A 22464-nucleotide genomic window follows, 5' to 3' on the forward strand; every position below is an offset into this window, starting at 1 on the left:
AAAAGAAAAAAATTAAAAATGAAAAAAATTCCCCGTCGGGCGGTTTGCCGTCTCGCTTCCGCGACGATGTGGCCTTCGCCGTCGACGGTGTTAGGTTTAGCCCCACATCGGTAATTGCTGATGGAGAAATACGACTTAAAAGATGGGGACGGTACTCACCCATCAGACTGTTTTTTAGGTTGTGTAGACTTGAGATCTAAAGTTATGGTTTCAATTGAACTTGTGGTGGAGCAGGTCCAATGTGACCGTAAGATCTAAAGTTACTGTTTTAATTGGATCTATGATGGAGCAAGTACAATATGACCGTGACTTAGGTTGACCCACGGATAGTAGGAGGGATGGTTGCACTCCAACTTCAACCGCGTTGGGGTATCACGATGTTGTGATCTTGCTGTGTGTCTACGCAGGATTTATTTCGCTGGACAGCTTTTTTTTTAACGAAGTGGAGTAGTAAATTTTTCTCTCAACTTTTTTTTTTAGGGAAATTTCTCTCAACTTTTGGCGACTGGTCCATCCACCGGACAACAGTTTGATGAAAAGCACTGTTATTTAGTGGACGATATTAATTAGGCAGAAGCTCAATTAGGGTGCACAACTGACGGTGATTGATCCATGACAGACAGCCTAACCGGCTAATCCCCACCCTCTTCTCTTCTTGACATTGCAAAGACCACGCAACCACATCGAGAAAAATATGCTAGAGGAATGGCTGCGCAACACACATAACTTGTGTGACACAGTACACCATCTGAAACGAGTGTCACCGTTCCAGAAAACAAAAGAAAACGCCCGCAAGATTGGTGAGTCTGAAGTTCTAAACGCGACAAATATTTTCTTTTTTTCTAAATGGAGAAAGCTACACAATTGGTGTTCCTGAATGATTGTGATCATGGGATAACTAATGACTGCTACTTTATTTAATCGCTAAGCATGGAACACAGCATTTATTTCGGATGTAATGTAAGCATAGAGCATAAACATGCGTTGGTCTAATTCTTCCCATTACCTTTCATCTGCAAATCACCAGCAAATCCTTATCTTAGTAGAGTTTTGCAGTGTCGATTTGATCGCTCATCAGCCAATGTCCTGTGTGCGAAAAATACTACTTGCTCACAGTCTACTACTACACCAAAGGCTCAAGAGGGGGTTTGGTGCTGAGTTTACTTCACATGACCCACCACTGGGTGAGGTATGTCTGCACTACTGCATATTGTGCTTTCGCTCCATTCCCAGATGTTACATCTTAGCTTCCCACCGATGCAATCTTCCAACTGATGATAAATGCAGGATAGCTTTGCCCTTTTTCAAGCAGGTTGTGCATCCTACGTCACTGTCTAATTCCTTATAGTATCTAGTAACTAGTTCATCCGGTGCTCGAACTGTACTATATGGTATAGATGGTTTTCTGGACCAATGTGATGACCCTTTTCATTGAAGCCGTATTCTATATGTGCGTACCTAATCTATAGAAAACTGGTAAGAATGTATTGTGATGCACATTTCTGTCATGCTAGGACGACGATGGTTTATGACTTGCTTCACTTCCCTAGCAGCGTGATAAACTGACGTCATGTGATTTATGGTTCAGTGATTTGGTCTAAAACCTCAAAAGCTGACAGAATCATTTTACCGAATTGTGTTCATTAGCTTAACACCACGCATAAGGTGGCACATCAATCCCCTATATGGCTAGGTAGTTCAGATTGCTCTTCTCAGGCCTAAGAATAACTGCACAAGATTTTCTGAAAGCAAAATTACACGCATTGTGACATTTTACGAACCCATATGCACCAGTCATACTCGTCTTGGTTGAAACAGTTTCTGCGTCATGAGCAAACATATTGCAGATAGACCGAATTCAGAATTCAAATGACAAAACACAACTAATGTAAGGTTTTGTAAAATTAGCTGCAAACTCATGTAATCCTGCATCCTGGTAGAATGTCAAGAGAGTGGGACATCATTCTTGAGCTGGAAGTGGAGCAGGAAGAAAAACCACTTCCAGTGGGGGCTTGTGTGTGTTTCGGTTCGGACACAGAACTCAACAGCCCAACCGCTCCAGTTGAGCTTGACAGAATGCTGGAACCACCAAACTTCCCTTGGTTGCCTTCTTCTTCTTCCTCTTCCTCCCCTTTCCCGCGAAAGGGCCACTCCCGCTGCATCCTCGACGCTATCCTCATTTCTTCCTCCATTAAACTCCAGGCCTCGCCCCCTTTTTAAATCCACCGACCAAACTTCCTGAACCTTGCCAACAGTACAGAGGCCTCGCTTGTTCATCTTCGTCTCGGCTCTGCCTGAACCTTCAGCGCCATGGACGGCAGTGGTGTGCGGTGGATTTAAGCTTTGTTCAGGCTGATGAGTAGTTCTGCAGCAGCTTCATGCTGCCTTGCTCATCTGGAGTTCTTGTAAGGTATGGTAACCATGTTTCGGTTTTGCAATGAATATGTTCATTAGCTGCTTCCGTAGATGAAATTTGCTTGCTTAGTCATGTTTTTTGGGGTTCATATCTTGTAGTCATATGTATTCTGCATTTACTAGATATGTGCAGTATAATGGCAAGGTTAATTCTCTTAATATTTATAAATCATATAATATGATTTGCTCGGTATAATAAGTTTTCGCTTGGACTCAATTTCTCAATTTCGATATAATGATATTAATCCTTCAATACAATGAGCTGTATACTTAATCCTTAGAGATCTTGGTGAGATACTAGAAGGTGCCATTTTTTTTCTTTTTAATAAAATTTAGTACCTCCTAGTCAAATACAGCAAAATCATTCTAATCCTTAATACTTGGAGGAAAAAAAAAAGTGCATATTTGTGGTTTGTTTTCATAACGCAAACTGATAAAATTGTATCCAAAGCTCAAATGTCTGAGGTTAAATTGATGAACTGATAAGCAATTGAGATGTTGAGTTTCATCTAGCAACCAACAACACTAATCACGGTTGCTTTAGAAATTAGAATACCAGAGAAAGAAAACTCTTTTAGAAGAGCTTAAAAAGACACTAGTCATGTCAGCTTTAGAAATTAAAATACTAGAGAAAGAAAACTCCTTTAAAACTCTTTTTAGAAATTACAAAACCCACTTAGAATGAGGCATGACATCTTTCTAGGATTAGTGTCATCTACTCATTTTGGTACAAACTGGTTGTGTATGTTTGTATGTTGTGTACTTGTATATGGACATTGTCGCAAGTTGCAACACCCTTATCGTCTGCACTATGCTCAACTAATAAGCTACTAGTGTAATCAAAAACATTGTAGTTCACTCTGAGTTACAACTTTTTCGAAAGAAACGGCTATGTGCATCAGATGATTCAGAGACTAGGGTACTTATTCCATGGTCTAAAACAGCTAATGTTAATATTTTAGACTTAAATGCTCCATAGTTTGCTTTTCAGCTTATCAACCACAGACAAAATTTAAACTAAATAAAAAAATAAACTAAAACTTAAATTTAGAGTTATTTTTGATGTTTTATCATAGTTTATTTTTTATATTGGCTTTTAAGTCACTAAAAACACATTTAAAAAATTTTACACATAAATTATTGTTTTCACTAATAAGTGTTACGGTTTATAATCAGCAGTGGACGAAACGATGAAACTTAAAGTGAAGAACTGAAGAACCTGTTGAGTTGGTGGTTAGTACTTCTCAAGTGAAGAACTGAAGAATCGTAGAGGGGACAATGTCGGAGATGGAAGGAGCTCTGAGATCCTGCATGGAGCAGCTGCTCATCGCCAGGGAGGAGCGGGAGCAGATCATCGTGGAGGCAGCCAGCGAGATCTCCTCGGAGAAGAAGAAAGCGCGGGAGCTCCAGCGGAAGCTCGACGCCGCGACCAAGAAGGCCGCGAAGCTCGCCGCCGAGAACAGCAGCCTCGCCAAGGCCCTCGACGCCAAGGACGCGGCGATCGGCGAGCTGAGGGAGTCCAAGTCGGCCTCCGACGGCGAGCTCGCCGGCGCGAGGGCGAGGCTGGACGCGGCGCAGAAGCAGGCCGCGTCGCTGCAGTACGAGGTGCGGATGCTGCAGAAGGAGCTGGAGATCAGGGGCCAGGAGCGGGAGTACGACCTCCAGTCCGTCGACGCGTCGCGCCGGCAGCAGGCGGAGAGCCAGAAGAAGATCGCGCTTCTGGAGGGCGAGTGCCAGCGGCTGCGCGCCATGGTGCGGAAGCGCCTCCCGGGCCCCGCCGCCATTGCCAAGATGAGGGACGAGGTGGACCAGCCGGCGACCCCGAGAAGGTCGCGCTCCGTGGCGCCGATGTCGCCGCGGTCCGTGGCGGCGCCGATGACACCCATGTCGACGTCGGCGCGGCCGATGACTCCCACCATGTCGGCGCGGCCAATGACGCCCATGTCGGCGCGGCCGATGACGCCGCGCCGTGCCGCCGCGGCGGAGCACGAGACGCCCGCGGCGGCGGCCAAGCTGCGCGCCGTCGAGGACGAGAACAAGGCGCTGAAGCAGACGCTGGCGAAGAGGGACGGCGAGCTGCAGTTCGTGCAGATGAAGTACGCCGACGAGGCGTGCAAGCTCTCCGTGCTGCAGCGGCAGCTCAGCGAGCTGACCGAGGAGAATAAGCAGCTGAGCGACGCCCGTGGCCAGACCGAGTCGTGGGCCTCCGCGCTCATCTCTGAGCTGGAGCAGTTCAGGGCCGCGAAGCTGCAGGGAGCAGCAGCATCTGAGATGAGCTTGCTCGACGATTTCGCCGAGATCGAGAGGTTGGAAATGGCTTCGGGTGGCCAAGGATTGAGATCGCCCAAGAATGCGCATTCGGAAGCGATTTCTTCAGAGAAGAATGGCAAAGACACTGTCATAGAAAATTGTGTCTCCAATGGTCAGCCTGAATGGGTTCAGGATATGTGCAAGCTTGTGATGCAGAAGCATGAAACCAGTGGGGAAAACATTGACACAATTCTTGAGGAGATAACTCGTGCATTGGATCAGAGTGCTAATAATCAGAAAGGAGATGATCTGAATGGATCATATGACTGGAGCATAGTGAAGGAAATGGTGTCCAGCCTGACCGAAAAGATCACCTCTGTTATTGGCATATCTGAAGAAGGCAATGTTGCAAGTTCTGAAAAACTGCTGCTTGACAGGTCTGAATTTTGTGCTCGCCTTGAGCATTTGGTCCATGTCTGTCATGACCTACTGCATGGAAAAACTGACCTTGAAAAGTTTGTGCATGAGGTTTGTTTGGTTCTAGAGTATATAATCAACCAGTACAAGAATATATCATTCCAAGAACAATCAGACACTGTGAATAATGATGCAGAGAATTTGGATGGAGAGGGATCATTTAGTAACATGAATGGTGGATGTGACATAAACAGTCCGAAATCAGCATCTGCTCTAGACATACAAACTGAAGCACTGGAAGAATCACTTCAGTCAGTAGAAGGCCGGAAAACAGATCATATTTTGGTTAACCAAGAAGAGAGTCAACTTGATGAAGAACTCACAAGAGTTATACTAGACCAGGACGAGAAAATCAGTCAGGGGAACTCAGCATCCTGTGAGATAGAAAGGTAAATAACACTGAACACATTTAATAATAATCTGTTCATGTGCAATTAAGTTAGATGAGAATGGTGAAAAATTGTGTTACCCTTTAAGTTACTGAGAAATTAAGTTACAGTACCAATTTTACTGCTACCGAGAAATTGTGTACCATCATGCCATTTTTTTAAATGCAGCCCCAATGATCATCCAAGTGCTGAAACCCTGGCAGAGAAAGAGGAAAAGAATTTAGCATCAGTAAGTTTCTCTGTTGCTCCTATAATTTTCAGTAATCATATGCATATCAATCATACAGGTCTCTGGTGTGCCTTTTTCACCATTCTCATCTATATATAATACGTTTGTCTGAACTTAATCACGAAGTTTGAGCTTATGCAGAGTTCAGAGATATCAGCAGCAGCTGAGAAGCTTGCAGAGTGTCAGGAAACCATCACAAATCTAAGCAGGCAGCTGCGAGCTCTCAAGAGTCCGGCAGTTTCAGGCAATCTAGACAGCCCAATGTCCAACTCCAGACCAAGCTCATCTGACTACAAGCCCCAGTCACTTGCATGCATTCTTGCTGAAGGGGAGGACTCCAGCACTGAGGATGCCATTTGTCCTGCAACCAAAGAGGTGCACTCCAAGAAAGAGCCTGATGCTGCATCACGGAAAAGCGTAGCACAAGATGGTAGTGTTAATGCTGCCCTCAAAGCTGTGGAAGAGGAATTAACACAAGCCGTTGTTCATCCGATCTTCCCAGAGCCATCCCAAGAGACTATTTCTGCTGATCTCAAGAAGAAGAGACGGAGCCCCAGCTTGCTGGGTAGGATAATGTTCAGAAAGAAAGTGGAAGGCAGCTAGATCATGCTGCTGATCTGGTAGATGCACTGTGCTGGTAAAAGCTTGCAAAATCTAGTAGCACTCCACCACTATGCTGTCACTGGAGATTTCGACTTTGAACGAACGAGCTTGTTCTGTTTGTTGAGCATTCCTGTTCCTTAGGGTGCAACCTTTTTGGACACGTATTCTGTCACAGAGACTGATGACTTGTGGTAAGAGAGACTCTGAGCACATGATCTGTATCGGTTTTCCTTGACATGGACAAATTTTCTTTTGTATTTATGGCTCCATGGTTGTGTAAATGTTTATTTAATAAGTTAAAAATTCGTTCTTCTTCACTGGAATACGTACATGCAATTCTTTTTTTCTGTCTGAGCGGCTCCAAGTTTCAAGACCTCTCTATGCTGTTTGGGAAAAATCCATACACCGACATGAGATTACAGGTACAGAAGTACTCCCTCTATTTCATAATGTAAGTCATTTTAGCATTTCTCACATTCATATGGATATTAGTAAATCTACGCATATATATATATATATATATATATATATATATATATATATATATATATATGTCTAGATTCACTAACATCCATATGAATGTAGGAAATGCTAGAATGACTTACATTATGAAATGGAGGGAGTAGAGATTTTGGAAAAGATCACAAATTCACGATAGAAAAACATTGGAGTTGGATTGCTTCTGAATTCTGATACGGCAGAGGCAGATATCCACTGTGCCTTTTGAAACCACAATAGAGATATACTGTTAGTTGCCCTGTAGTTGTAGCCATTTGAATGCAAAAGCATTTCAAGATTCTTTTAGGTAGGGTGAGGTCGCCACCAGTACTCATCCCAAGAAGGATTCTCTCATCACAGGGATGTGACCTTCTGACTTTGCATACTATATAGAGAAAATTCTCTATCTAGCATAAAAAAAAGTTGATCTTCTCTCTGTAGCGTTCAAACTTAAAAAGTTCCCTATCTAGGTATTTTTAAAATTTCCCTTCTCTATGTAGCACTTCCGTTAGTTTTTATTTTGACGGTGTTAACTAGCAGGAGAAAAGACGGTTTTGCCATTCTTTAGTTTTTAGACTTGCCTGGGCATGATGTTGGTTATTAATTACTTAAGTTAATTAATGACAAGTGAAACCACAAGAGGATAATTATTATTTTTTTCAAAAGAGTGGATCGACCAGTTATATTTGCAGTGTTACGTTAAATCGAGAGAAAGCACATCTAAAATACCAATGATCATGCACGTGCAAGTCTGAAAACTAAATAAGGGCAAAACTGTCTTTTCTCTTGCTAGTTAAAACCGTCAAGTGTAAAAACTAATGGAAGTGCTACAAAGGGAAGGGAAATTTTAGAAGTGTCTAATAGGGAACTTTTGAAGTTTGGGTGCTATAGAAGGAAGAGCAACTTTTTTTTGATGCTACGTAGCGGAATTTTCTCTACTATATTTGCTTTATAAACAGCTGAAAAATACCAATCATGCTTACCTTTCAAAAAAAAATAAAATAACCACGCCGGTGATTGTCGTAATCATTTACGAGGTGTACAGTACAGCACCGGCCCAGCTGATCTCAACAGAAAGGAGCACAATTGGCCTAGGCCTCATCATCTAGAAGCAATACCGTCAAAACTAATCCCGAGTCAGCACAAAGGATGGCCATATTCATATATTCTAAAGGCGGTCGTGACAGGATAGAAGGCAACACCATCAAGCCACTGGGGTTTCCAGACGCTGACCGATCCCAAAAACAAACAAAAGTCTGAAGCACTAATATGCTTGCGTCAAATACAAAAGAACGGCATCACTGCGTCTGCATGCTACTGACAATTTTCTCAAGGCTTTATATTCTTCGAGTCTTTGCGTTGCAGTTGCAGACACCTGGATGCAGTTCTGCTCCAATAATTAGATTATCATTCAGGTTGCAGACAGGAACTCATCCAGGCCCGGTGATGCCTGGGACGGCAAGAGCTTGTCTTTTTCTTTCATTTTTTTTTTGTGTTATTTTCTGCTGCTGATAGACTGATGATGGCAATTGTTTGTCACTTGTCAGTCATGTACTCTACCTCGTACTTTTTGTTGCCGGATAGCGTTATTCGGCAGCGTAGCCATGTTATCATGTCTTATCTTGTAGGCTTTCTTTGGGTTGTAATGCAGGCCAAATGGCAACTTGTAGGATGGTTTCAGATCCTTCACGCCGCGTTTGTTTTCTGAAGGGGACTGAGATTTCGTCTCCTCCCATTTGGTTATAGCTATCTGTCTATCACCACAAGTTTACTGTTTGCTTGTGTTCTTGGTCCAATTCAGACTTCTGCAGTGCTGCTTTCTTGACCTGCAGCTCATCCAAATTCCATGTATACTTTTCTTGCCATGGTTATCCTTTGTAACACTAAACTGTCTCTGCACCTGCGTTGAAAGTTGATTTGCGTGTGATGTGTAACACGTGTTCATGTATTGCAACTTAAACTTCATCACAAACTTGTTTCACTAATTTGTCAAAGTTTTGCTTTTTGCAAGTTTGCAACCCTAGGAACTTCATTACGAGAGGTGATAGTACAAATGATCAAGGACAGAAGAAGATGCCATTCTCAGCCATGCAATTTTGTACTTCAACAGATGAGTCTTTTATTTTTTTGAAATTGAAGCTCTTCCCCGATCCTTTTCTCATCTTTATTCCAGATTATAGTTACAGAATCTACCTCCAGGCTCCAGCCCTACATCTTTACATCCCAAAGAAAAAGCAAAAAGAATGAAAGGGGAGAAAAAAAAGAAGAACGAATCAGAAGCTCACTATATAAGACAACCTTTTTCCATCTTTTTAATCTTTTGACCTTTTTACATGTTTACATCTAGGTAACAACATCTAGAAGATACAAACATCCATGGAAAACTGCAGCCGCGATGTCCTAACTCCTAAGCATATTGTCAGAATCAGCCATTAAGTGCTGCTAATTCCTGTTTGACAAGTGAGCCACCTGTCCCTCTCATCAGTGCTTACGTCAGTCTCGTAATGAGATCTCGAACAGGTCGGAGTCGGCGTCCGGGTCGCCGGCCGACGCGCCGCCGGCGCCGCCATTCTCCTTCCTGCTCTTGCTCATCCGCGACGCGGTCTCCAGCCAGCCGGAGTCGACGCGGCCCATGGAGAAGAGGTCGCCGCTGTCGTCGAAGTCGAGGCCCAGCGAGCCGCCGCTCCGGCCGTCGTCCCCCGCCGACGCGGCGCGGAGGAAGCACGGGTTCGCCGTGCGCCGCGCGTTCGCCGGCGCGTACCGGAACTTGCCCTGCCCGAGGTTGACCAGCGCCATCACGTCGAAGCTGGAGGCGAGGACCGGGTACATCGGGGCCGAGAACGCGTCGGCGTTGCAGCTCACGGCGTGGACCAGCTGCCCGTCCACCGTGAAGAACACCTTCCGCCTCGCCGGCTCGAAGCCGCAGCCCACCACCCTGTCCACGCCCGCCCACGACGACTTCTCCGACTCGTACACCAGCTTCATCCCTGCCATCGAATCCGCAGAATTTTCAGCTCAAGATTTCCACGGTCGCAACGCGAGAAAGAGAATTCTTGTTACCGTCGAGGTAGACCGCGCCGTTGGAGTGGAAGCCGATGGACGACGCGTACGTGCCGGCCAGCGACGGCCGTGGCGGCGCGGCGGCGAGGCCCAACGACATGACCGTGTGCCGCTGCTTGTCGTGGTGATCGTCGGCTTTCGTGGCGGCTCTGGTTTCTTGGGCCGCGTTCTTGGCGTCCGGTGCAAAGCTGATGAGCTTGGCGCGGTCGCTCTCGCTGGAGCCGTCCCTGCCGCGGCGGCTCGCCCTCGACGCCGACCACTCCGGCCGCCGCGTGTTGAGGTAGATGATGGTGATCTCGAAGTAGGCGTCCTGCGGGAACGGCGCGCCGGCGAGGGGCGGGCCGGGCAGCGGCAGGCTCATCCTGGCGAGGCACAGGGCGCTGCTGTTCCCCGCCGCGTCGTGGTCGCCGCCGCGGAGCGGGCTCGGGATGCTCCCGGGGAGCCACTTCTTGGTGGACGCCGAGACGGCCGCCGCCGCCGCGGCCACCACCGGGTTGAGCCGCACCGCCTGCATCCGCTCCGACGACCCCGCGGGGACCTCCCACGCGGCGTCCGCCATGTCGCGGCTGGTCCCGGAGTCGCAGGCCGGGCAGAGCCCCCACAGCGGCGACGACGACGCCGACCTCGTCCGCGGCGGCGCCACGGCGAACACGAACTGCGCCCACCCGTTCTCCGCCGCCTCGGTCACCAGCCGCGGGTGGTCCGCCCACTGGAACGGCCCCTGCTGCGCGCCGCCGCCGCCGCCCCGGTGATGATGCCTCACATCGACATGCCCATGGTGGTGATGGTGCAACTGCTGGAACCGGAGCCCCGCGCGGCCACTCGTAGCGTTGTACCTGATATTCAGCTTCCCCAACCCAGGGCTCGCCGCCGGATCCCCTCCTCCACCACCACCAGCCACACTCTCCGGCAGCTCAGGCTGCGCGTTCCGCGACGACGAGCTCCGCCGCCGGTAAACAAGAACAGCCACCGCGACCAGCGCCGCGACCGGCAGGAACACGGACAAGAACAGCTTCAGCCACAGCGCCATATACTCTCCTAATTAACCTCCTTGCACCTCTCACTCTCACACCACTCTACTCGATCAAATCATCCTGCGCCACCGGAGCTGAGCCGGCGAGGTGGGGCGAGGTCATGGACATGGTGGTCGTGCCAGGACTGATTCGTGTGACCTGTTGAGTTGTCGTGGGGGTTTGGTTTGGTGAGTGGTCTAGGAAGGCAGGCGCGGCAAGGGAGGAGGGCTGACTGGCTCAACGGAAGCAGGCGAGGAGGAGGAGGAGGAGGAGGAACGGGAGGGCGGTTGGAGATGGAAAGGGTTTTAAGCCGCGGGAAAGCGGGGTGCATTTTTGGGGTGATTTCTCTGTGGGTGGGTAGCCCGTAGCCGACGGGAGGAGGGCTAATCTGCAACGGGTACATGGGCACGTCATAGGGTTGTTAGGTTAGTGACGTGATGTGAGAACGCCTTATGTTAATAAACACAGGCGAAAGTGTTCCGCACCAAATCTCTGTTTCCTGAGTATGAACACTTTTCGGGGTCCAAATGGAGAAATGTTTTTGCGTTCCATTGGCTTTATAGCACTCAATTAATTAAGTTAGCATACAGTTGTGAGACTAAACATTTATCAATGATTGTAGCATACCCACGAATTCACGATAGAGATGCCAATTGTACTAAACCAGTAATTTTATTTGTAATTTTAATTTAAATATAGTCGTTTTTACCATTGTGTTGTTCTTAAACCATCGACTTGTTCAACTAGATCTATTGGCTAAATAATAACACCTGCACACTTTTACGCCCCCCACATTTTTTTGTTGTTAGTATATCACTTTTGTGAAAAAATAAAAATGAAATGCATTGAAATTTTGTTTCGGCATATAAAAGTGAATGATCAGTGTAACCTTGAATACGACGACTATAATCCTTTTAGACTAAGGAGATAGATTGATAGGTTAAGCCTAAGTTTTTTAAGATAATGGATAAATTGGTCGTTGCTTTAATAGAAACTACAACTACTCCCTCCGTCCCATAATATAAGGGATTTTGAGTTTTTGCTTGCAACGTTTGACCACTCGTCTTATTCAAAATTTTTTGAAATTATTATTTATTTTATTTGTGACTTGCTTTATTATCTACAATACTTTAAGTACAACTTTTCATTTTTTATATTTGCAAAAAAAAATTGAATTAGACGAGTGGTCAAACGTTGCAAGTAAAAACTCAAAATCCTTTATATTATGGGACGGAGGGAGTACTTATTAGTACAAGATAAACCTTTGAGCCTTACTGAATGAATGATGGAATGAATGAAAACATTTAATTTTGAACAGAACATTTTGTTGTGGATAAGCTAGTAGTGTGTCCTTCTCTCACTTAGTGAATGTGGCTCACAACTTTGATATAAAAATGCATTCCCGGAATTATGTATGAATATATGATACATTTTTTTTTTGAGAACTAATATATGATACTTGGAGTAGTCTAGTAGATGCAGCACTGCTCTCAACGAAATGTCACTATGTGGTATTTGTGACAATAAGTTGTAGTTGGTTAGTTACTATCACTTTCCCAATCACTATGATAAACTACACGACGTTACCAAATACGTGTACTGATAAAAGTATAAGTACACAACTGGTAGTTTTCGCCCACATATCTTATTTTAAATAAAATAAACAACTGAAACGCTCTAGTCACTCACATATCTTATTTTAAGATAAATAAACAGATCAATATGCACTAGTGATCCGCATACCAGCTCATCTGTACTCCCTCCAATATTTGATTTTAAATATATGTTTGACAATTCATCTTACTTAAAAAATTATAAAAATATATCTTGTTTTGTTGTGACTTTTACCATTAAAGGTGCTTTAAACATGTCTTATGTTTTATACTTCCTCCGTTTCATAATGTAAGTCATTCTAACATTTTCCACATTCATATTTATGCTAATGAATCTAGATATGAATATGGGAAATGCTAGATAGAATGACTTACATTGTGAAATGGAGGGAGTACTAAATTTTTAATAAACGAACGATGGAAACATGCATAAAAGTAAATAATGTCATATATATAAAAATGGATGTAATATTATTTTTGCTGATTTCACCAATGTCAAATTTGCAGAAAAGAATAAACATTCTTTTAGAAAAAAAAACTGTCCCCAAGAATCGGTCATGTTATATGTAATTTGTTTGCACAAAAGGTTACATTTTCCCCCCTACAAAAGAAAATGATGGATGTTTGGCAGTACTTCTTTTCAGCTGAAAATTTTTCAAAAAAAAAACTTAAGCGCGTAATTAATCTGCAAAACGCATCCGTTAACCCTTTGTTCTTTGCAAAAACTTCAGCTCCGCCCTCACTCCTCACTAAGCCATCCCCTTGCAGTTTAATTTGGAGGTACAAAACGCCGGTGGACGTAAGCCGGATGGCACGCGAGAACAGACGTCAGATACTCCGTATATACCAAATCCTACGAAAAGCAAATGTTCTCCCTCCGATGCGTCGGTGTCGCGGCAAACGTCAGATACACCGGCATGATCATCCCCGGCCGCGCGTTCTGTTCACGATTTCTTCCACTTTTTTCTATTCCAACGGCTCGCTAATCTCTCTCTCTCTCTCGTTGATAGCAATCAACAGCACGTGATTTGGAAGGGGCTCACACGTGGGGAAGCATCGATCTGGGACGGTGTCATTAGGCGAGAGTCATATCCTGTTCGGTCTGTGCAGAAACGAGTTGAATTTGGAGCTTAGTATCTGTCTTAATCATGGAGCTCTGCATCCTTTGTCAGCTCAACTTGGGTGCTTATTTTTAGTCCCATCATAAAAGTGTCTTACTAGCTCAACTTGGGTGCTTATTTTTAGTCCCATCATAAAAGTGTCTCACTAGTTTCTTGTTATGGACAGCTTGTCCTACTTTTAAATCCATCTCGGCTCAAACAGAAAATTTTGGCTTTGGACATAACCTTGATTTGGGCCTAGCAAAGGGAATGCACTTCGATTGGTCCAATAAAACTCAGGGAAGCAATTGACTAGGACGCTACAGGCCCAAAGACGAGGTGGAAGCAATTGACTAGGACGCTGCAGGCCCAAAGACGAGGTGGAAACAGTACCGAAAGCATCAAAGTGCATGTGTGGCTGTGTACAGTACTTGCTGGAGAGTGCTAAAACCTGATTTTTTTTTTGTGTGGAGAAAAACCTGAGATATGTATTAAAAGAAATGGATATTACCTAGGGTAAGCCTCTCATTTGCATATTCATTCAGATTCAAAGCCAACAGACTAGAAATTTAGAATAGAATGATAGAACTCCTCATTGGGTTCACGACTCTACCCGCTAGAGAACTCTAGTTCCAAGTCCTGGCGTCGATAATTATGACCCACGTAATATCCAGAAGTTAGTGATTAGTGTAGAGGCTCGAACCCAGAAGTTATAATTCCTGTGTAGAAAAAAATCTTTACTAAATTCAATTATCTTATACGGCATTGCTGCATTCTTTACTACACCCTACATCTCTAAATGTTTGACGCCGTTAACCTTTTCTAAACATGTTTGACCGTTCGTCTTATTAAAAAAATTTAAGTAATTATTAATTCTTTTTCTATCATTTGATTCATTGTTAAATATACTTTTATGTATACAAATAGTTTGACATATTTCACAAAAGTTTTAGAATAAGACGAATGGTCTAACATGTTTAAAAAAGTAAACGGCGTCAGACATTATGAAATGAGGGAGTACTTATCGCAGTAGCTTAGAAACAAAAGACAACAAAAACCTTGGCGAGAATTTTCTAAAAACATCAAGGGCGTACTGGCCCCAGCCCAGGTTGCCTCGGCCCAGCCCTGGACACGGTTACTCCTCGTCTTCTTTCTTGGGCCATGTGTATGGCTTCAGAACTGTCAGAAGTCGATTCCGCAACAGGAAGAACTCATCCCTCTGGTTCCTCTTCCCGCACACATATTTCCCGTCGCCCGGGTGCAAAATCCCAAAGCTGGCGGGGCAAAATTCATACTTTGTCTTGAAGCCGTGTGGTGCACTCTTATCTGTTGATAGAGTAGAAGAAAAAAACAAGTCATAAAAGTTAGGATCCTTGTTATGAGAGTAAAATCATTAGCAGGTGACGCATAGCACAGAGCGTCATAAAGTAGGCACCAAACCAACACACGATAAATGCAGTTTATCAAATTCAATAAATCCGTAACATAAGCCGTGACTTACCGATGATGGTGCAGGTCACAACGGTAGCAGAGTCGTAGTCGTCGTAGCGTAGCTCGGCGAAGAACTGCTTGTCGGGTGACTCGGGAGGAGCCCTGTTGCGGTTGTTGCGGGAGCGTCGCTTGCGGCCCTCTTTTCACGTCGGAATCGTCATCGGCAGCAGCAGCTGCTGCTTCAGCTGGCTTTACTGGGCTGCTCCTCCTGCGAGCCAGAAAGCTGACATGAACCCAGAGCGCGCGTCTGAAGCTGACGGACGCATAACCCAGAGCCTTGACAGGGTCGAACTCGGCGCCCTGTAAAAATGTTACTACTATGTCAGTAACATGGTTTATTTCGTTTAAGTACATTGCTAATCATCGGTTTTGCATCCATACATATTCAGCTGTTACTGCACTTATGTACGTAGTGAGGTGCTTACAGGATTGTTGGCGTTGTAGTGATGGAGAGCGCGGTTAACATGGTCGACGATCAAGGAGAGTTCAGTTTGCCTGCAATGGCAAGTGCGGAATTATTGTTACCGCTACATATACTCATCTTAAGAAAAAGAAGAAATATATATACTTCCTTCCAAAAAAGCTATCACTGCTCGATGCACTTATATTATTAATTCAAAAAGAAAAACCATCCAGAAAATATCCAACAAGCAATTAGTCCAGCAACGAGAGTAATTCTAATTTTTCGGTAACCCTAGATATCAAAGTTGCGCAAAACCATATGGGTCTTGATACGTGCCACATAACCTTGTGTTGTTGTGTGTTATGGGCTATAAAATCTCACAAAATTACATTATTTATTATTTTGATTTTAATCCAATACATTTTTGAGGTCTACACATATCAAATTTATAGGTTTTTTAATCCATGTAATGTGCTTCTTAAAATTTTGATATACTAGCCAAATATCTGTTCATTGCAATGGATTATCTAGAATAGGCAAAAAAATATTGAGTCCTCCTGTTTGATTATCTAGGTCAAAAGAAGCAAACCATTGATTATCTAGGTGAAAAGAAGCAACTCAACAGAAAATTAAAGAGCTGATCCTCTCCTAATCTCCCTCCATGTTCAAAGTTCAAATATATAGGACACTAACATCATGTACGTGTAGTGCACCTCTTGGCCCCACGTGTAATATATGAGTATGTTAAATTGTTTAACGGTGTGATTTTGCAAAACTTTAAAAACCAAATACTTGGGGTTATATGCCACGTGCTAAAATCTCGATGATTTTATAGAACTTTGACCATAATACGTGTGTTTTTATGATATTTTGAATAGAAGCTCTTACTATGACCATTATAAGAGGAATCGCAAGTTCGATTTTTCGAAACCGTCCCCGAGCGCAAACCGCTTGAGATCTAAACAATCAATCAACATAGGGAAAACATGCATGCAGATCGATCGTGATGATCGAAGATGATCGATAGAGGCGCAACACGGCATGAGAAGTGAGATCGAAGACGTACCACCGTTCAGGGCTTGGGACCCCGCCGCCCCTGCAGCGGCGAATGTCGCAGCCGCAGCGGCGCAGCCGTTCCACCGCCTCGTCGATCAAACGCTGCCGCTGTACTAGCTCCCCGCGCGACAGGTTGAATAGAAAGGGGAGCCTCGTCGTCGGCGCCGGCGGATCAGCGTCCTCCTCTCTCGAATGTTGGGATCCCATGTCGTCGTGATCCAGCCAAGATCTAAAGTTTTACAAGAAATTCTCAAAAAAAATAGGGAAGTTTTACAAGGGAGGCTAAAGTAAATTCGGCCCATTTAAGTGTTCAGGCCCATTTAAGACTTTTAAGTGCTCATGTGGGCTGCGCGTCGTGACCCAATGGAACGGGCTGACTTGCAACTCCCTCTCCTCCGCTTCCTCCCGACGGCGTCCCGTCCTGGATGGCCCGAGGCGGCCGTTCGCCATTGACAGGACGAGGAGCTACGTGCATGGCGTGAGTACGTCGATCGTTGCTTTCCGAGGAGATTGGATCGTCGGAGCAAGTACTCCTTGAATCAGCCCAATCCATAGGAGAGATTTTTTTTTATACCGTTGATGTGTTCGTGTTGGACTTGGAGGAAAGAAAACGCTCGATCTCAAGGCGCGTAGCAACGGTGCACGTGCAGAGCATATCAAACTCAAACATGCATGCCGTTGTCGACAGCCGACATGGCACGGGCATGCTCTGTGCACAGCCGCATGGCGAGAAGATTGCAGTCCTATTTGATGCATCCTTGAGCCTTCCCTTCCCGGATTTCAGTTCGAGTGAGCAAGATAAGCCAGCTTGTCATTTGTCAAGACGGCAACAGGGAGAAGAGGACGCATATCGTACTGGACTTCTGGGGACGACGAAAGTTAAACGCCTCAACGTCTCGTCCTTTGTCCTGTATGGCTGGCTTGGCTGTATAACAGTATGTCAGCATAAGCGGTCAAGCCACGGCACGACAATTTGAGAAACAAAGCATGTGGATGTAATGCAATGCTACTTGGGCCATGTGGCCGGAGTGCCTGACACAATCACACACGAGAAAAGACTCATACTCGATTTTGTAAGGTAAGTCTCTAGTGAAAAAAAAACTGACATCTTGCTCGTAATTTTTACGGTGATTATTACGGCTAGTAGAATCAAATCTAAACCTTCCTTCTCTTATCATTCAATGGAATATGTCATTTTATCCTAAACCGTGCTACGCCTATTTCATTTGTATTTTTTGCAGCTGAAGTGTTCTACATATACGTGTCAAGACTCAAAAACTCAGAGAGCCAACCTGACAACCTGTAAACAAACAAAAGATGCTTGTCCTGAAGGTGCTGCTGCTACTGCTCTACTGCGTTGGCAACATCGGTTGCTCAACGGTTCCTGACAACACAACAGATATGCTCTCTCTGCTTGGTTTCAAGGAAGCCATCACCAATGATCCATTAGGAGTCTTGAGCAGTTGGAACAAAAGCATCCACTTCTGCAGTTGGAAGGGAGTCTGGTGCAGCCCCAAGCACCCTGGGCGAGTCACGGCGCTCAACCTCGCCGGCCAAGGTTTGTCCGGCACCATCGCCGCTTCGGTTGGAAACCTGACTTCTGTTCGTTCAGTTGATTTATCCAGTAATAACTTCTCCGGCCAGATACCTCATCTTGCCAATCTCCAGAAGATGCAAGTCCTTAATCTTAGCTTCAATACACTGGATGGGATTATTCCAGACACCCTCACAAACTGTTCCAACCTGAGGAAACTAGACCTCTATACAAACTTGCTAAAGGGTATGATTCCTTCGGCAATAGGTCTGCTTAGAAATCTAGTTTACATTGACCTTTCCCGGAATAATCTGACTGGGATCATCCCGGCAAGCCTAAAAAATATATCCCTCTTAGAAACAATCTATCTTCAAGACAACCAACTTGAAGGAAGCATTCCTGATGAGCTTGGCCGATTTTCAAATATTTTGGTTCTGGTCCTAGGGGGAAACAGGCTATCAGGTAATATCCCAGCAAGCCTTTTCAATTTATCTTCTCTTCAAGCACTAGAACTACGTGCAAATCTGCTAGGAGGGACTCTACCTACTAACACGGGTGATCATCTCACCAATCTCCGAAAGCTTTACATGGGTCACAACATGCTCGAGGGTCACATTCCAGCTTCCTTAAGCAATGCCTCAATGCTAGAAGATATTGTTCTACAATCCAACAATTTCACAGGCCGGATCCCTACTTCCTTGGTTAAGCTTTTACGACTGTCTAAACTAGACCTTCAGCTAAACATGCTTGAAGCAAAAGATACAGAAGGATGGAAATTCCTGGATGCGTTGACAAACTGCACGGCGCTAAAAATGCTCGCACTAAATGCAAATCAACTACAGGGAGTTATACCGAATTCAATTGGTTGCCTACCTAGCACTCTTCAATATCTCATTTTGGGTGGAAACAAATTATCTGGTATAATTCCACCTAGCATAGGGAACCTCTCTGGGTTGATTCTACTGGCACTTGATGAAAACAGTTTAGCAGGTGCCATCGACCAATGGATTGGTAATCTTAAAAACTTGCAATCTTTATATCTTCAAAAGAACATGTTCACTGGGCCTATTCCATACTCCATTGGCAATCTTACACAGCTGACAGAGCTCTATATGGAAAACAATGCATTCGAAGGTCACATACCACCCTCCTTGGGAAACCCTTCGCTAATGTTAAAGCTGGATCTTAGCTAAAACAGTCTTCAAGGTACCATACCTCCAGAGATCAGTAATCTTAGACAACTCATCTACCTACAACTTACATCAAACAAGCTTACTGGGAAAATACCTGATTCTCTGGGGATGTGCCAAAACTTAGTGATCATCCAAATGGACCAAAACTTTCTCACAGGAACCATTCCAATTACTCTTTACAGCCTAAAAGGCTTGAGCGTACTAAATCTTTCCCATAACATCTTATCGGGCACCATCCCAGCAGTACTGGGGGATCTACCTCTACTCAGCAATCTGGACCTTTCCCATAACATCTTATCGGGCACCATCCCAGCAGTACTGGGGGATCTACCTCTACTCAGCAATCTGGACCTTGCTTATAACAATCTCCAAGGAGAAATACCAAGGAATGGATTATTCAGAAATGCTACATCTGTTTATCTTGAAGGCAATAGGGGACTATGCGGAGGAGTTATGGATCTCCATATGCCATCGTGCCCCCAAGTTTCTCACAGAATAGAAAGGAAGAGCAATTTGACCAGATTGTTGATTCCAATAGTTGGTTTCTTGTCACTCACGGTGCTGATATGCCTTATATACCTTGTGAAGAAGACACCAAGAAGAACATATCTATCGTTGCTTTCTTTTGGAAAGCAGTTCCCTACGGTTTCTTACAAGGATATAGCCCAAGCTACAGGGAACTTCTCACGGTTAAACTTAATTGGAAGAGGAAGCTACAGTTCAGTATATAGAGCTAAGTTAAGTCCGGTTAAAATACAAGTTGCTATTAAAGTTTTTGACCTAGAGACGAGATGCGCAGACGAAAGCTTCATATCAGAATGTGAGATCTTAAGAAGCATTCGACATCGAAACCTTCTTCCTATCCTAACGGTGTGTTCAACAATAGACTATAGTGGAAATGATTTCAAAGCTCTGATTTATGAATACATGCCTAATGGGAACTTGGATATGTGGTTGCATAAAAAAAATACCAGTGTTGCTTCAAAATGTTTGAGCTTATCTCAGAGAGTAAATATAGCTGTTGACATTGCTAATGCACTGTCCTATTTACACCACGAATGTGAAAGATCTATTATCCATTGTGATTTGAAGCCAACGAATATCCTTCTTGACAGTGATATGAATGCATATTTGGGAGACTTCGGAATTTCAAGCCTCATTCTTGAGTCTAAATTTGCCTCACTTGGACATTCCTGTCCGAATAGCTTAATTGGATTGAAAGGAACCATAGGGTATATAGCTCCAGGTATATATGGTTATTGCCACATCTTCAATTCATGAAAGGCAATTTGTTTTCTGAAGTAATACTTAGACGTTGCATTGTACTAATTAGTGTGATTTTATCTTTTCTTTTAGAGTATGCACAGTGTGGCAATGCATCGACCTATGGGGATGTTTACGGTTTTGGAATAGTACTTCTAGAGATGCTGACAGGTAAAAGACCAACAGATCCTATGTTTGAGAATGAGCTCAACATTGTCAACTTTGTGGAGAAGAGCTTCCCAGAGCAGATACCACATATAATTGATGCTCAACTCCAAGAAGAATGCAAAGGCTTCAATCAAGAAAGGATCGAGCAAGAAAATAGGTTCTATAAATGCTTGTTGTCTGTAGTGCAGGTTGCTCTTTCTTGCACTCATCCGATCCCAAGAGAACGAATGGACATTAGAGAAATAGCTATTAAGCTGCAAGCAATCAGAACATCCTATGCTGAAGCAACCAAGCGAGACGATAAGCTTCGAAGAAGGGAGTTACAATGTACCATGGAACTTGTGTAATTGTGTTGTCTGTTGATTTTGAATGCAACGTGCATAAAACATGATAAATTGGCCATCAGCATACACTGGATGTGTGTGTGAGAAACTACTCTTCTGTACTGCAATATATAGTTGTGGGGTAATTTTACCATCCTTAAAAAGATATTGGAAATTACCATATTTTCTAGTATAGAATTTAGGTACCTTGAGGTACTTTCTCAAGGATCGTACAATTTCTCATAGTTGTGTGTGCGACTATGGTGGAAAGCAGTATTGGTATGCACTGTGCACTGACACTTTGATTTGGGTTTCGCAAATTTGGGGAACGGTTCCTACAGGCTACAGTTTATGTAACTGGGATAATGGGATTGTGAAGGATATAAGCTAGGTGGTTCTTTGGACAGCTTGTCATGGCGATTAATACTCCAGGAACATAAACCAAAATATGCATAACTGGTGTCAGATTGCATGGAACAACACAGCTATTCCGCGCTTATCATTCAGGAGTTAGGACTATCACAACCTAAGTTGGGTCGATCCCTAAATCCAAATCCCAACCTGCAGTTACTCATCACTAGAGGAGTATATAAGATTGGGGAAACCCTCGGGTACCTGTACCGTGCAGTGGTATATGCCCACTCGACGAATGCCGATCCGTGCGCCGCCGCGGCGTCTTCCTCTTCCCGCTAGGAGAATCGACGGCCTCGGCCAGGACGAAGTGTCTGATTCCGGTGACGATGAGGGGCCGCCGGAGCCTGCGCCCCCAGCCAAAGCAGAATGCGTCTCCCGAGCTCAAGGGGAAGGCGCCCCTGATTGAGGCCGTCAATTCTCCTAAGGCGAAGAAGAGGAAGACGCCGCCGCGCGAGGTCGGTGAGTCTTCCGCCCGGCGCCAACGTGCACCGCCGCGGCGCCGTCCATCCTCAGCTCCTGCAGGGTTGCAACCTCGCGGTGAAGTGGAACAGAAGATGGCTTTGTTCGGCTGCTGATACTTTGCTTTGTTGGGCCATATGTATACTACTTTGGCTACCACTTCTAGAGCATCGGCGCGTGCAAACCCTGCGTTGTAACTAGGGCTGTTATTAAAAAAGCTCGGACTCATGAGCTGCTCAAGCTCGGCTCGTTCTAGACTCGATTCGAGCTCGGCTCGAGCTCCAGACGAGCCGAGCCCGAGCCTCTCCCTAAGCTCGCGAGCTTTGTCGAGCCGAGCTAGAGCTTCTAACGAGTCTAGTAATATATCATTTTTATTGTTATTTAATAAATTAGGATATCAAATATGTTATTTGTATATCTTATATTGACATAATATATTTATTTTATTCTTTTTTTCCTCTTCTGTTAATATGATAAACTAGAAAATAATTATTTTTTTAAAGATTATCTTTG

General features: G+C 44.5%; 3 protein-coding genes across 4 annotated transcripts; 2 read left to right on the forward strand and 1 right to left on the reverse strand.

The window, feature by feature from the left end:
• Positions 1-2131: 2131 nt before the first annotated feature.
• On the forward strand, positions 2132-6608 carry LOC127761329 (filament-like plant protein 7). Of its 2 annotated transcripts, none has more exons than XM_052285605.1 (4): positions 2132-2410; positions 3592-5531; positions 5700-5760; positions 5902-6608. In XM_052285605.1, the coding sequence occupies exons 2-4, from the start codon at positions 3694-3696 to the stop codon at positions 6361-6363; spliced, it is 2361 nt and encodes a 786-aa protein (XP_052141565.1). In that variant the 5' UTR covers positions 2132-2410; positions 3592-3693; the 3' UTR covers positions 6364-6608. The 2 variants fall into 2 exon arrangements, with proteins under 2 accessions (XP_052141565.1, XP_052141564.1); XM_052285604.1 differs by having other exon boundaries at positions 3595-5531.
• A 2370-nt stretch (positions 6609-8978) lies between these two features.
• LOC127761568 (uncharacterized) lies at positions 8979-11216 on the reverse strand. Its single transcript, XM_052285880.1, has 2 exons — positions 9922-11216; positions 8979-9848 (listed from the first exon to the last, which is right to left on the reverse strand). The coding sequence occupies exons 1-2, from the start codon at positions 10949-10951 to the stop codon at positions 9355-9357; spliced, it is 1524 nt and encodes a 507-aa protein (XP_052141840.1). The 5' UTR covers positions 10952-11216; the 3' UTR covers positions 8979-9354.
• An 8561-nt stretch (positions 11217-19777) lies between these two features.
• Positions 19778-21102, forward strand: LOC127763252 (probable LRR receptor-like serine/threonine-protein kinase At3g47570). The gene is made up of 2 exons (XM_052287902.1): positions 19778-20570; positions 20681-21102. Exons 1-2 carry the CDS (start codon positions 19778-19780, stop codon positions 21100-21102), a joined length of 1215 nt encoding a protein of 404 aa, XP_052143862.1.
• Positions 21103-22464: the final 1362 nt, after the last annotated feature.

This window comes from Oryza glaberrima, chromosome 2, assembly GCF_000147395.1.
Source record: "Oryza glaberrima chromosome 2, OglaRS2, whole genome shotgun sequence".
Classification (NCBI taxonomy): domain Eukaryota; kingdom Viridiplantae; phylum Streptophyta; class Magnoliopsida; order Poales; family Poaceae; genus Oryza; species Oryza glaberrima.